Source organism: Dipteris shenzhenensis, chromosome 1 (genome assembly GCF_047967505.1).
Source record: "Dipteris shenzhenensis isolate YYH24624 ecotype China chromosome 1, Dip_SZ_1.0, whole genome shotgun sequence".
NCBI lineage: Eukaryota > Viridiplantae > Streptophyta > Polypodiopsida > Gleicheniales > Dipteridaceae > Dipteris > Dipteris shenzhenensis.
Genome location: NC_141596.1, coordinates 69,519,496 through 69,534,805, shown reverse-complemented (window position 1 = coordinate 69,534,805; position 15,310 = coordinate 69,519,496). Strand labels below are relative to the sequence as shown.

Below are 15,310 nucleotides of genomic sequence, written 5' to 3'. Positions count from 1 at the left end.
ACTTTGTGAGGTAGTCATAAAGAGTTCCTTCTGGAGCCGGATTAATTAGACGATTCCAAAAGCCCAAATCCTAAATAAGGGTGGGAAGCCCTTGAGGCTTGGATTCCTTTATTCAAGAGTTCAGAAATTCTCAGGTTTTAGCCAGCGGACTCTTTACATTTTCTTCACCAATAGTCTTCGTCAGGACTACCAAAATGAGATTAGGAGAAACAAGCTGGAGACTCTTGATCGGGTGGTTCGCTTTGCCATTACTTTGGCGCACAAAGCACCGTCGAGCCAACAACACCAGCTTCATAAGACTATTTCCCTGAAGCAGCTATCGGCAGCTATCGAAACCTCTTGAGAAAAAGTCTCATCTTGATTCACCAGCATAGGTTGAAAGGACTTTGCTTCAAGTGCAACAAGCCTAGTCACTTCTCAAACGCATGCCCTTTGAATCATGGTAAGGGCAACAGCAAAGTGGTGGTCCATTTAGAAGAGTCTAGTGTTGTGACTTCAGGTAATCTCCACATAATTCTGAGCATTGTCATTTCAATGTTAATGTGTATGGACCCCATGCTTTGATCCTCACGGCGCGTCAAATTAATGAGCATCTAGTTCATGTTCTTTTTGATAATGCAGTTCATCTCATTGATGCTTCTCTTTGAGCAAAAGCTCAACAACCATCCTTGTGGTTCCCAATAGACACCCTACGTTGTCAAACTGGCACATGGACCTTCAAAGTCTTGGAAGGAGATGGTTCTGAGTCTTCACGTGAAGATGTAGAACACTCACAGGAGCTGTCCTTCCATGTTATGAGATTTAATAGAGTAGAAATTTTGCTCGTGATATTGACTACTTGAATCATGTAATTCACTTTCATTATAATGGAAAGCTTTTGGCTCTTCATTCGTGGGACTATGGTTAAAATGGCATCACGTATTGATTTGAGTCCGTGTATTCAAAATAAACAATATTCTTGTTCTACTTTGGAAACTTTTTTGTTATTGCAATTAGGTAAGGGTGACACTTTAGCATGACTAAAGAAGCCCGAAATGTTTTTAATAATAATGCTTCGCCTTATTCAGATTGACACAAATATGAAGCAATCCTTGCATGTAATAATGATGAAAATAAGTCTGTTGTTTTAAAAAACTGCAATAGAGTTAAGTCTTTTGAAGGTGATATCTTTAAAGGTGATACTTCAGCCATGGCTATGACTACCTACTTTGATGGTTCGATGATGGATGCACAATGTGTGGATGGACTACTCGTCGCCTCAGTATTCAATAAATGGACCAAAACTTATACTCAAGTCATTAAGGTGATTTGCTCAATTTCCTAGTACTTGGAGTGAGGATTCACCCAAGGCTCGACTAATTTGAGGGATTAGATATGAGTATGCATTCCCTTTGGTCTACCTCCCAAGCGAAACATTGACCATAAGATTCACCTTGTAAGTTGTACCCAATTCGCAACTTCAATTTAGGCAATCATAGAGTACTATTTCAATTGAGGAGGATTAAATTGTGCGGCAACTTCAAGATTACTTCTAACAGGGTCAGTTGAGACCTAGTAATTAACCGTGCGATGCGCTAGTGCTTCTGATTAAGAAGAAAGAGAGACGTCTAATCACTTCTTGTAGACTATAAGGGTCTAAATGAATTGAACAAATATATGTTAGCTTGGATAAATGATCTCTTACTTGGCTTTGCGGAGCTAAATACTGCACAAAGACCGAATTGAGAATGAGCCATCACCAGATGAGGATATTAGATAATGATGCCTATAAGACCAATCTAGCCATTATGAGTCCTTGGTTCTTCCATTTGGACTCACTAATACGCCAGCAAGTGAACTCAAGGGTCAGTTTTGCCAATACCTTGGATGCCCAATCGGGTTTGGAATCACTATGCAACAAAGACTAGATTGGAGCATTACTAAAATTCGGGCCAATTTCCACAAGTGGAGGAGTAAGCGTCTTTCCACTCTGGGTAGGATTGTTACGCTCAAGCATTTTTTCTCTCTAATGCTTGTTTATGCATCTTCAATATTGCCGTTCTCAGAAAAGAGACTTGCTGAAGTTGATAGACCTGCTTGTTTATGCATCTTCAATATTGCCGTTCTCAGAAAAGAGACTTGCTGAAGTTGATAGACCTGCAAAAGATTTCTTATGGCTGAGCAAATGGCACCCAATTCCATGGGATTATGTAACTACTTCCAAAGAGCAAGGAGCGGAGGGTGTGCTTTCTTATAAAGTTATTTTCTCTAGCAACTCATTTTGGGTTTGACTAATGTCTATGGTCACTACTGAAAACAATTGAACTGCCATGCATGCTCTTGTAACAACTTGCTCTTACAAGGCTAGAGTATTTTCCACTAGCTCTGTTGCATGCTCATATTGCTTCTTTAGCTTGAAATTTTGTTGGTTGCGTTTTGGGCTTGATCTGCAATCTCTTGCAATATGAACTTTTGCATAGTTATAGCATATCACTTTTAGCTTGTGCTGGTAATTCTGATTGTTGTTTTAACAATACTACTCATTAGGTTTGCATTTGTTACCTTTATTCTGAGGCCCTGTCCCTAGGGATTTGACCCATGGGGATGTGAACTATGAAAATGCTTACCCTTGCTGTTGGACTTTGTTTTCATTTTTATGGTAGCTTCTTGGATCTGAAGCAATAAGTACGTTTGATGTGATTCCTCTCTCTCAAGCAATAACTGCAATCTTCATGTTCTCATTAGCTGGAAATAGACTTCTTAGAATCTGCTCTACAAATTATGCATCTTCCAAGAACACACATTTGTGTCAAATATTCCATGATAGCTTCAATTTCTTCCAAGTGTTGATAAGGTCCATCGTCAACATAAACAATTGATTTTGGAGTCACCATCCATGCCATATTGTTAGTTTCAAACAAATCATGCAGCATCCCAGGGCAGTCATTACTATTTCAATGTGCAAAGGAGTACAATTTTCTGCCGTGACCAGTGCCAGTGATAGGAGATGGTGCCTCAACATCCCTAAGCACCTTGCAGCATAGGATTTGTAGCATTAACTTCGCCCATGGCATCCACGTGATCCATGGCCTTAATCTCCAACATGGTCCCAGAGGTATATTGCTGCTTTGTGGATTATTGGAAGGCATTTGTGTTAGAAACTCACTGTGCCCACCTGTGAGCCCCCGATTTGAGGGGACAAGGGGCAGTGAGAGGTAGGAGGGCTGGGAAAGAGAGAAACTCAGCACTCGGGCTGGTTGCTGCCTGCAACAGCAGAGAAATAGGGGGCCTTGGGCCTCCCTTGGAGGTGCCTACAGCTGCATAGACTGGCTGCACAGGGCACCCTTATATAGGGGCCTGTGGCAGGCCAAGTCGGCCCAACCAGGGCCAACCCTGGTCGGATTTCCAGGGCCATCTGGTCGGCCACCAGACAGGGTACCGACCCTGCTGGTCGGTCAACCCAAAGGGCCTGGGCAGTGCCTATAAAAGGCCCACTCCTTCAGTCATTCCAGCATCCAGTGCAAGACTGAAAGCCTCCTTCCAAGGCTGTGCTGTGCACTCAGAGCTGGTTCAGTTTGTGAGAGAGAGAGTTCCATCAGTTTTCTCCAGCACTTCGCTGAGTTTTGTATTGCTCCCTTGGAGCCAGTTTCTGCCCACCTTCTAGTGGATGAATATACTCTTTCTCTCTCTCCGTTTAAGTTATCTCTGAGTGAGTGTTTATTGCATCTGTGATCATCTATCTGAGTTGAGTGTGAGGAAGAGTTGGAGAGATCTTGGGTGGAGGTTTGAGTGATTCATTCCCTCCTATTCTCCAACAATGTGACACAGTCCCACTCAAAGAGATTGTGCCTTGCACGTACTCTCCAAGAGATTAGAATCTAGGATTGTCAACTAGGGAATACAAAAAGAGAGGATATGGTTTGCCATGTAATACATGTGTGGACAGCTTTTTTGCCAATTGCTCACATCACAAGCTAGGCATGTGCAATAAATAACTGAAAAAGAATTTGATAGTAAAGTTGATGGGAGGGTCCAAAAGGAGAATGGAGAGCCAAAAAAACAAAAAGATGATTCGTTCGAGGTTGAGTTCAGGATTTGCCGATCCACCAATGGTATATCGAATTTTTGGAAATTCTTCAAGAATTGCCAAAGCTTCTACCACCCCATCAATTGGAAGCTGCAAAAGGCAGTTAAAGACAAGGAGTTGTGATTCAAGATGTGAAAGGGAAAATCCAGCTTCTATATAACCAGCCAAAACGTTTAAGGGTACAAAGATTTAGACAGCTGAAGCTTCTCTCCAAGTTTGATTGAGGAAGAAGATATCAATAGACTCACCAACGTGTTGGAGACGAGAAAAGAGGGGAAGTGAGTAAACCCCCAAGGAGGGAAGCTTTCACATGGAATTCAGATGACACGACACAGTTAAGACTCTCAGACTATAACAGATGACTATCAATACAATGGATGTAAGGACAAATATCAGACTGTACCTGAGGTGAGTGTAGACACATGCCATTTGCTACATCATCATTTGGTAAATTTTTGTCCGAGGAGATGCTCTAAACACTCCTCTAATGGACTAGATGTATTATTGATATTTAATTGTCCCGTGGTCATTTAGGTTCTCTCTCTCTCTCTCTCTCTCTCTCTCTCTCTCTCTCTCTCTCTCTCTCTCAACCATCCCCACGTGCTTAAAGTTTTAAAAATTGCACGATTACCAGCAGCTCGAATCGCTGGCGCTTAGCAGGTTATTAGGGTTTCCAAAAAAAAATCGCTATCTTCTTTTCTATTGTTGAATTTCTGCACAAACTTCTTCATCTCTCCTTATAAAAAAGTTTCACAGTTGATGGACCAAAACCGGTCGTTCTCGCAGCCTAAATAAAAGAGATAAGTACAGGTAGCCCACCTTAGATACAACTCTTTGCGCGTGATTCTGTGAAACTGTTCCTTTGACCCATAAATTACATAGAAATGCCTTGCTGCTCATCATGTACAATGCTCTCCGACGTGGCTGCCGACCCTCCCAACATGTTCAGCCGGTATCTTCCTTCCAGCTGACCAGCAATTGACAGTATTGGCCAATGTGGGTGGTAAGAGTGCGCCAGCTGGCGGGAGACTGTCTGCGAAGTTGATCATAAAAACGTTACCCCTGATCTGTGCGATCTGAAGCGACCTTTCGCTTAGGATATTTGACTGCGTTTGTAAGGTGGTGGACTTCTTCAGCGACTGAGAAAATAGGTTGCCTCTAACTACTCCCTCGCTGCAGAGCAATTCGGCTGACGGAGATTTCGGCGGACCAAGCGAGCCGTTGGAAATGCTGAGCTCGCTCTCTGACTAAAGCAAGAGAAACAACGAACAAGATGCGAGAGAACCTGATGATCCCGAAAACGGGGAGCAGCTATGCAAAATGTGGAAGTGGGAAAGGCTGTAGTACTGGAGCTGCTTGTTCTGCAAGTGGGTCTCTACTGCTTGATACTATTTCCCGATGCAAGAATTCTTCTCAGGTGTGGCAGGCTATTTATTTTTTCACCCTTTTTCCGGGAAATTGTGGGTGAAAAATGAGGTAAATAATTATTAGATGGAGCGCTCCCGTGACGTGAAAGGCAGCCAATAATGACCGCCACCTGCCTGTGAGGCACTTTTGATTTAATTGAATGTTGGATTTTTCTTGGGCCCAAAGGCTTTGGTGGTGACCCCTCTCCGACCGCGCCCTGACACCCCTCTCTCTCTCTCTCTGCCCCAAAACCCAACCCACTTTCAAAATTCCCCCCTCATGTGCCTTGTCAAGCTCACCACCTTCCCCCCTGCAAAAGCTTCAACTCCATGGACCCTCTCTCACCGCCTTTTCTCAACCCTTGCCCACCACCATTCCACCTCCCTCATTCTCTAAAATAATGAAATCGCTTCCCAAACTTTTGCAAAGATACTCCACTTCTACGTGGACATTCTTTAAGTATGTTGGATGAGTTAAGATGAGTCAAACTTATAGACACTATTATTCACATGATGTCCTCCTTGTCGCATCTCAAGTGCATTCAATGCAAAGTAGAAATGTATATTCCCACCTAATTTATGGATGTTATTGAATTACTTCTTATATTTAAAGTCCAAAGTGGTATGAATGTTGGTTTCTTTTAATAAGATAACTAAATTAATGTTCAATGCCCTATGTTCCATTATATCAACCCAACTTTAGGACCATGATAAGACCATGACCCCCCTAATATATAGCCAAATGTTTAAATTAATGGAATTGGATTCAATTCTCAATGTGTAGCCTTCGATTTACTTTTCATGAGACTACCACGATATCTACAAGCAAGGGGGAACTTAATCTAATCCCTTGTTGGCAATTCTTTCAAGGCATTCATCATGTGGAGTGTCAACATCATGGGGGGACATAGTCATGTTAAATGCATGAAGACAATGTCCCACATATGCTTATGATATTATAATTGCTCACCCACTACCACTTGGAGGTATGCTTATGATGACCACCATTGTTCCTTTGTTCATCAATTCTAGATATTTCCACAAGGCTTCATGTCTATTGTATAATTATGCTTAAAATGATAGGGAATCGTGTACATTTATGCAGTGCATTTTACCCATAGTTATTGGTTGATATAAAATCGTAACTACAATTCTTGGTTTGTTTTGATATAAAATCATAAATAGAACTACATGTGTAAGTTGTTTAGCTAGCAATTTGTGTGACAAAGGAAGGATAACGTAAGAGCCTCTTTGACTTGAGTTCGCACCCTTAAGTGCCTCATAAACACCGAACTATGGCCAATATGGTCGTCCTCGTAGTGGACTTGCACCTTGAGGGAGCAAAATCGTACAAGCAAGAGTAGTATGGAATAGAGCAAGTAGCACATTTAGTGGAGAAACTACCTTGTGATAAAGAATACCAAAAGATAAGAGAGGAACATTTGTGGAACATAATCTTTTGGCGCCACAACCTGAAAATTTGAAAACAAAGCCAACAACCTTTTTTTTTTGGAAGAAACCCCTTGCTGAATCAATCTATGCACCACCTACTTTATTTCTTCTTCTTCTTCTTTCTTGCAAATATGAAAGCAAGATGCACACTACTAGATTGCAACTAGTGTCACTATGAAGGCTACTTCTACTAGTTGAAAATTTGGTGTAGCAAGACTAGGGGAGACCAACACCAACAACTAGGATGGCATTGCTCACAATTGTTATACATGCCCAAAAGCTAACTAAGATAGTGGTGTGTGGCTATATTGCACCATTTCTGTAGACTCCATACAAAGAGCCGATTGATATCGAACGTTTTGATTCAAGAAAATGAAGCTTCTTATGCTCAAAACGTAAGGCAACTGCTACCTAGTGGGTGGAGTATTGCTCACACAAAGTGTTATACAAACAATAATTTTTCCAAAGTAGTAGAAGGGATTATGACACCTTAGAGATGCATGTTGAAAGCCCAAAGACTACACATACTGAGAGAGATTAAGAAATATGCTAGAACCATATTGCGTGGGCATACATATCTACCCGTTCTTCTTTGTAAAGAACAAAGATGGAGGGGAAGTTGCTCCTTTCAGAACCGGAATCCATTCTATGATTACCCAAGTATACTCGTCGTAAGTATCTACTGCAACCTCAAAATGCAACTCCTCTCGCTGATCAAGATAGTGGGCAGGTTGTATCTCTCTATCCACGAGTCAGATGGAAGATGTATGTGTGCTGGCATCAACACATGATCCAATAGAAGCCTTGTTTGTATAGTAGATTGAGCTTCAAAGGCTAAATCTTCTTCTCTCGAATGCGAGGCACCCTTTACAGAGCTTGTTGCCGCTGCTAATAGGAATTGTGGTAGTAGCACTTGCACTATCTCTCATGCTCTTTACTCGACTCTGGTGTTAGTGCTTGGCCACCAAGACTTGTCCAATCCCCTTCGCTGTTGGGGTCTTTCCACCATAGGGTGCTCTTTAGGTTGGTCCAGCTCTTGCAGGGGGACTTGAATTTGCCTTATCTTGGCCACCCTTTCCTGTAGCACTCCGTTCTCCACTTGGGTCTACTGCAACTTAGTCTGTTCAATTTAGTACCTTAATTTGCTTCTTGGTGCACCATAAGTTTTCTCTATGAGGTTACGGTTTCTTGGGCTATATTGAGGTTGCCCATAGACCATGCCATGATCGGCCTAGAGCTGCTCATGCATGGTTTATAGTTGAGCGAGCTTATTGTTAGTCACCTTTTTCCTACCTATCAAGAGCTTGATAGTTTTGTCGTACCAATTTCTTAGCTCTCCGATGTACCGTGCACGTTCTTGGCATTTGTAAAAAAGAGAGCTTGAGGAGGGATCCATATGTCAACCACATGCTATATGGTCTGAGCTACCTCCATCACTGAATCCTTGAGCTATCGCTAAGTACCTGCCATTGCCCCTGGAATCAACAAGTCCTTAGAATAAAAGAGGGGATTAATTCCCTCACCTGGTAAAACTATTTGAGGAGGAGGAAAGCGATGTATGTTCTAGACTAGATTTGGGAAAGTAGTTAGAATCGCCAAGTCTACTGTTGATTTTCTTTCTCTTCTAGGACCTTTCCTTTCCCTTTGGCAGCTTCTTGCTTCTCTAGAGCATCTGTCTAAGCTGGGACCTCTAAGGCATTATCCCATGTGGTTGATTGTCAGAGTTTGGGGCCTGAGAGTCCATGACTTCATATCGAGGTTTATTGATTGTATGGTCAACCCCGGCCATCACTATCTCTACTTTTATTGGAGGCACAGTTCATGTATCTGAGCCCAGAATGTCGGAAGTATGCAGTGGTCTAGACCTTTATCGCCGCTTTAGCTACTATTCTCTATATCTTAGCTATGGCTTCCTCTAAGCTGGTGGGTGCCTTGTCCTCAATGGACTCTATGCTAGACTCAAACATGGATTCCTCCTCTTCCATTCTCTCAGCAACAAGATCTAACTTATTGGTGGCACTCCCTCCATGTCTTAGGCAGTCTCTTTGGACTTATTTATGTTGTGTTCAACTTAGGGGCAGGGTTGCTTCTTTGTGGTTCCCCTCGAAGACTCCTCTTGGACCTTTGTATTTGTTTCCCTACATCCATGGTGTCAATTTCCATCTCACCACCTTAGCGATAGTGGAGGTGTCACCTTTCTCTCCTCCTATGCTTTCCTAGTTTTCTAGCAAAGTTTGAGTATGGAGTAAAAAGGACTGAGTGTCGGGGGTTTCGGGGGAAGAAACACTGAGAGTAGCTTGTTTTGGAGTCAGCATCTAGAGAACAGGTTACCATAGTAGTGGAGGACTCCATGATAGGAGTGAAGGTCTATTTATGGAGATGGGCATTGGTGGAACGAGTTTTTGGAATGAAACTAGGTACTAGAGGGAATGGAGGCCCTCAGTAATATTCAACAATGATCACCTCTGATTCCTACATTGTACAGCATGCTCTGTTGTTGTACTCAAACCATCTGCTTCTCCATCACCTCCTCTCTTTCGTCACTATTGAAGACTCACCCAACCCACTCCTTGTGCCAGTGAGCACCAACCTTGGGGTTGGACCTTCGAGTCAAGGGGCGCCATACCACTGCTCCTAATTCGAGCCTATGAGGGATCATGCATAATTGTGGCCCAAGCTTACAATGAGCTTCATGGGCCATAAAATCACTCTTAAGTTGTTTGTAGGTGTTTATTAACATTTCCAACGAGTCTATATGCACCTTGTCATCATATGCCGCCACAACTCTTGCCACAAACATCCTTGGGATACGCCCAAGTCTCTTCTTTAGTCCACTGTAATCTGTCGGGAACCTAAAGAAGGGTTGTGCATTAGCATCTTTTGCCTTGCTGATAAGGCACCCCTATGATTGATGAAAGGTGCGATCTTCACACTGCCTATCACAGTGGGCCGTGGTTGCCTACTACTACTCCTTAAAATGGCCGATCGGCATCGATACTAGCATGAAGATTTCTTTGTATAGCCACTTATCCAAGTGGACCATGTGGCCCTAAATGCTAATGTCAGCTTCATAGGAGTTGACAATCTCATGTGCCACCTCGAGGCTCCACATATTAGTCCATGGTAGGTTTACCATGTCCAACAACTTGTTGTGCTTAAGCATCTTCACTATTGTCACCACGCGCTCAATTGAGAATGGTCCTTGCAATTGCAAAACCACCCTTTGGTGTTTTTAAGGTCTCTCTTCTCTACTAGACGTAGAAGAAGCCATGGCTTTGATAGGAATTGGGAAGGCAACAAGAACAAAGATAATGTGGTAGCGGAGTTTATGAGGACGAAGGTGAGGAGTAGGTAGCATAGAGATAAAGCAAGGTGAAGCATTGCATGAGCTAACGACTCGTTGTTTTCTTGATGATTTACTGGTAGTTCCAACATCCCATGTGACTCCTCAACCGAAACCCACTTGTTGTAGCTCTCATGATTACCACTAGTAATGGTGAGTTTAAGAGACTCGGTGCCACATGGAATTATATCAATTCATTGTGTACTATCCACTATGAGCAATTTTACAGTGGCACTTTTGTATAGCTTGACTTGCTCCCATTGATCAACTTGAGAATCACCTTCCCTTCTAGATTAGCCAACTCAATGGTACCATTATCATCAGCCTCCAACAATTGAGAGGGACCATCCTAGCCAATTTTTGGAACTAGGCTTCATCTTACCATCCCTTGCACTGTATAACAACACGAGCACAGCCTTTTTCAAATTTTTAGGCATAATCTACCTTCATGCCAAGCCTTCCTCCTCCCTTGAATTAGTGAGCCATTCCAAATGGCGATGAGCTACTTCAGGTTCACCAAGGTGATGTTTTGCAACCACACATAAAATCAGAATAAAAAATTCCACTAGGACAATAGCTTCCTATCCAAAAGCCATTCGAAAGGGAGTGAGATTGGTAGTGACCTTATAAGCAGTTCTATAAGCCTATAATGCTGCGTGTAATTTGGTATCCTAATCAATTTGATTAAAGTTAATAGTCTTTGTAAGAACCAACTTGAGAGTCTTATTGGTGGGCTCGGCCTAGCCATTACACCTCGGTAGTAGCCACCTCATGGATAGTTATGAATTCTTTGGTCAGGATCTCAAAGAATTCATTCATAAAATGAGTGCCTTAATCACTTACAAACTCTATAGGGCAGCCATATTAGCAAATAATATTTTCAAAGAGAAACTTTGGCCGAGTTATCTCATACAGCTTTTGCTTCAGCCCATGTAGTAGCATACCAATGAAATTGAGGCCCCATCCTTACTGAAAAGCTTCCCAAGGCTCGTTTGGTTGCAAAGGCATGTGATTAGAGAGAACATGCACATGATGCGTGCGCAAGCATCACATTGAACAATAAAGGCACGTGCATCGCAAAATTAAGTGCTCCACCATAAACTTGCTTGCAACACTTTTCTAGACGTAAGGTCACCAGCAAAATGACCTCCAACAATACCTTAATGAGCCTCCACAAGCACTATGGTCCGCAATGCGATAAAACCCAGCTTCCTGATACACCATCAACACATTAGCAATATAGCTAACCACCAACTAGGCTATATTTCCAAGCCTTAATAGCAAGGTGTCGTCGCTTGTCTTTAATCATCTTCATAGGAAGTGTACCATGAGAGATATATAGCAACAAATCATCATATTTAGTCTCACAAACATCTACAGCAAAAAGATCAGCATCGGGAAGATCGATGGTGACTCCTAACTCATTTGTGTGGTGTGGTAGTCGAGCAAACAATATGCTCCATTGAAATTAAAATCTTGCAACAAAAGCATCCATTGAACCAACTTGTCTCTCAAGTTGATTGGTTGACTACCTCGTGGTGGCTGAGCTAAGTGTGATTGTGCATCAATGTAGAACAAACACAAGGCAACATGCCACGTGAGCAGACTATACGAAGACACATATAGAAGTACTTGAGTCATAGAGGTGGAGCAAAGACTATTTGTATATTAAAAGTAATCCTTCCATTACAATAGCTCTTAGTTGCACAAACTAATGACATTACCACTCAGACTCCAACTCACCTTCCCTTGCATCAACTCAGCTTAGAAACTCTATGAGCCAGCAACCTCTCTTGACTCTCTAGTTCTATGCTACTCTTTGTCTACACATAACTTGTTATCTCTTAGCAATCTCTCTATAATCTCATTTTCTATCTCTACGTACGAGTTTCACTGACTCAATCGGAGGCAAGCTCGTTGCCTTCTATCTCTATAATCTCATTTTCTATCTCTACGTACGAGTTTCACTGACTCAATCGGAGGCAAGCTCATTGCCTTCTATCTCTACTCCTAACTAATGAGGTGGATTGTCCTCCATGATTGGTCATTTATAGTGGTCTTGTGTGTTTTCCCTTGATCCTTGAAGATGTATTTCCCTACAAGTGGACACCAATCACATTTCTCTATAGCTCCTAGCTTGGCTTCCATGCGAGCTTTACTATGCAAATTTCATCACTACCGAGTGAGCAAGTCCCAAGCCTCATGTTAACTGGAGGTTAACACTCGCCTCAACTTAATTTGAGTTGTATCCTCACAACCTATCCCAAGTTACAAGCTCCAGTTGTTGTTCAAAGGATAGTATTCCACCAATTGTGCACCTTTGGCTAGAGGTGTGTCGATGGCACTTTTTAGGAGGAGCTCGGTGGTGGTGGTTTCATTCTTGTGGTTCTTCAGGAGGAAGGGCCTTTCTCTGAAGAGTCAATGCATGTGCCTATCTTCATGGCATCAACACCCCTGTGGTGGCTATTTGGGGCATATTATGCTACTACCCTTGTCCAAAATCTAGGGTATGGGAGGGACAAGGTCCATATATAATATGCATGGATTTCCTAAAACAATTTTAAAATATTCAAGGGGAAAATATAACAATCTCCAATCCTCCCTACCACCACAAAGCATAAAGTTTATACTTCAAAAGTTATGAAAGATTTTAAGATTTTTGTATTTTTCATAATATGTGAGACCCTAGGGGGGGGTTCTTTTGGATGAAGAGGGTTAAACCCTAAAATATAAAAACTCAAATCCTTTCAAAATCATCTAACTTTTTCATGTGTTACCATAATTTAAGGTGTATTTGAAGCTCTTTTAGTGTAGAACACAATCATGCTAATTTGTCTAACTTTTACTGATGGCATATTAGTAAATTCATCTCATACTTAAAAATTTCATAGGTATTCTTACTAAAGGGAGTTGGCACCCAAGGGATGGCTAGAACTGCATGTCCATCAGTAGGTTATTTTGTAAGTTTGGTGTGTGGTGGAGTATCTTCATGGTGTATCTACCAATTGATCTCACACTAATAGGTTGGGGATTCCAGGGACCATGGGTATATACCATATATATAAACTAGTTAACTATCAAGGCTGCTTCCAAGGTCAAGCTCTGACTTGCTGGTGGCAATCCTAGCTGTGTCCTGGGTAGTCTCTTTGGATTGATTCCTATTGTGTTTGGATCAAGAGTGGTTTCTCTGTGGTTCCCCTACCACACTTTTGTTAGACCTCTTTATCAGTTTTGCCTATACTTGTGGTGTCAATTGCCACCCCACCCAAGTGAAGACCAAAGGTGCCACCTTTCTCTCTTGTGCTCTCTTGGTGACTTAGCGAGGTTTGAGTATAGGGTGGGAGAAGTTTGAGTGTTCAGATTGTTGGGAGAAGTTAGAGGAGTGAGAGGAGATTTTTTAGAGTTGGAGTCTGAAGAAGAGGCTATCATAATAGTGGAGGGAAGAGGAATTGGGTTTCTTGGGATAGGAATTAAGGCTTTTCTATGAGGTGGGTAGTGATGGAAATAGTTTTTTGAATGAAACTTGGGACTAGAGGGGGTGAGGGGGACTCAACAACAATTACCTTTGATTCCTCATCATAGAGCACTATTGTACTCAAACCACCTGCTTCACTCATAGCAACTTCTCTCTTTGTTCCTATTGAAGACTCGCCTGATCAACTTGTGCCGATAAGCAGCAACCTTGGGGTTGGACCTTCAAGTCAAGGGGTGTCTGGCCATCGCACTCCTCTTGATTTGAGCTTGCGATATATCATATATAAGTTTGGTCCAAGCTTGCAATGTACTTGGTGCACCACACAAATGCCCTTAAGCTATTTGTTGAAGGTGTCGGTGAAGATATCCAACCAACATATCTTCATCTTATCTTCATAGCTATTAGAACTTTGGCCATGAACTTCCTTGGGATATACATAGGACTCTTCTTTGGTCCAACGTACTCCGTAAAAAATCAAGAGAAGGGCTGTGCATCAAGAACTTTCACCTTGCTGATGAGGTACCCTTGTGACTGATGAAAGTTGTGGTCCTTGAATTGCCTATACAATGGGTTGTGACTATCTATGCTCCTTCTTAGAATGGTCGATTAGCATTGCCACTAGCATGAATATTTCTAATGCTATGTGAGTCAGACTCATATGATTTTAGGAGCACCTGTGCCACCTCGACACTCCACATATTTATCCATGGCACTTTTGCCATGTCCAACAACTTATTGCGCTTGAGCATCTCCAGTGTTGTATAACAAAAGCTCTAGTCTCTACAGTTGCAAATCCATTCCTTGTGTTTTGTGGCTCTCTCCCCTCTATCAGAGAAGCCATAGCTATGATGAGAATTGGGAAGGCGATGCGAAGGAAGATAGTATGTAGTTGAGTTTTCAAGGATACTTGCTGTGAGGACAAAGGTGAGGAGTAGGTAGCATAGAGACAAAGTAGTGTGAAGTGTTGCATGAGCTAATGGCTCATTGCTAATGATTTGTTGGTAGTTCAAACATCCCATGTGACTCCTTGCCCAAAACCCTCACTGTAGTTCTCATGATTAGTGCTAGTAATGGTGAGTTTAAGAGACTCGGTGCCACATGGCACTATATCAAGCCCTTGTGGACTATTCACTATGACTAAACTCGATGTGGAACTTTTGTATGGCTTGACTTGACTCCTATTCAACAACTTGGGAATCACCTTGCCTTCTAGATCAGCCAGTTCAATGGTACCATTATCATGAACCTCCACCAATTTGTATGGACGATCCCAGCTAAATTTCAAACTAGGATTCATCTTACAATCCCTTGGAATGTATAACAATATGAGCGTACCCTTTTTCAAAATTTTGAGCACAATATACTTGTCATGCTAAGCCTTTCTCCTCCTTTGAATTACTTGTTGTATCCATGAAGGTCATAAACTAAATTCACCCAACTTACTGAGCTATTCCAAACGGTGATGTACAACTTCAAGTTCACCAAGCTGATGTTTTGCAACCTTGCGCAAAGTTAAAACTAGAAATTCCACTATGACAAGAACTTCCAATCCAAAAGCCATTCAAAAG

At 42.1% G+C, this 15,310-nt stretch overlaps 1 protein-coding gene across 4 annotated transcripts in view; it reads right to left on the bottom strand.

Moving 5' to 3' along the window:
- The window catches only part of SPK1 (guanyl-nucleotide exchange factor), a 207,756-nt gene extending 202,309 nt beyond the window's left edge, over positions 1 to 5,447 (bottom strand). For all 4 annotated transcript variants that reach the window (XM_087377784.1, XM_087377788.1, XM_087377778.1 and 1 more), the window contains exon 1: positions 4,886 to 5,447. Coding sequence is in view for 2 of the 4 variants with exons in the window: in XM_087377778.1 (XP_087233904.1) it covers positions 4,886 to 4,969 (84 nt within the window). In the remaining 2 variants the exon portion in view is untranslated. The remainder of the gene's footprint in view (positions 1 to 4,885) is intronic.
- Positions 5,448 to 15,310: the final 9,863 nt, after the last annotated feature.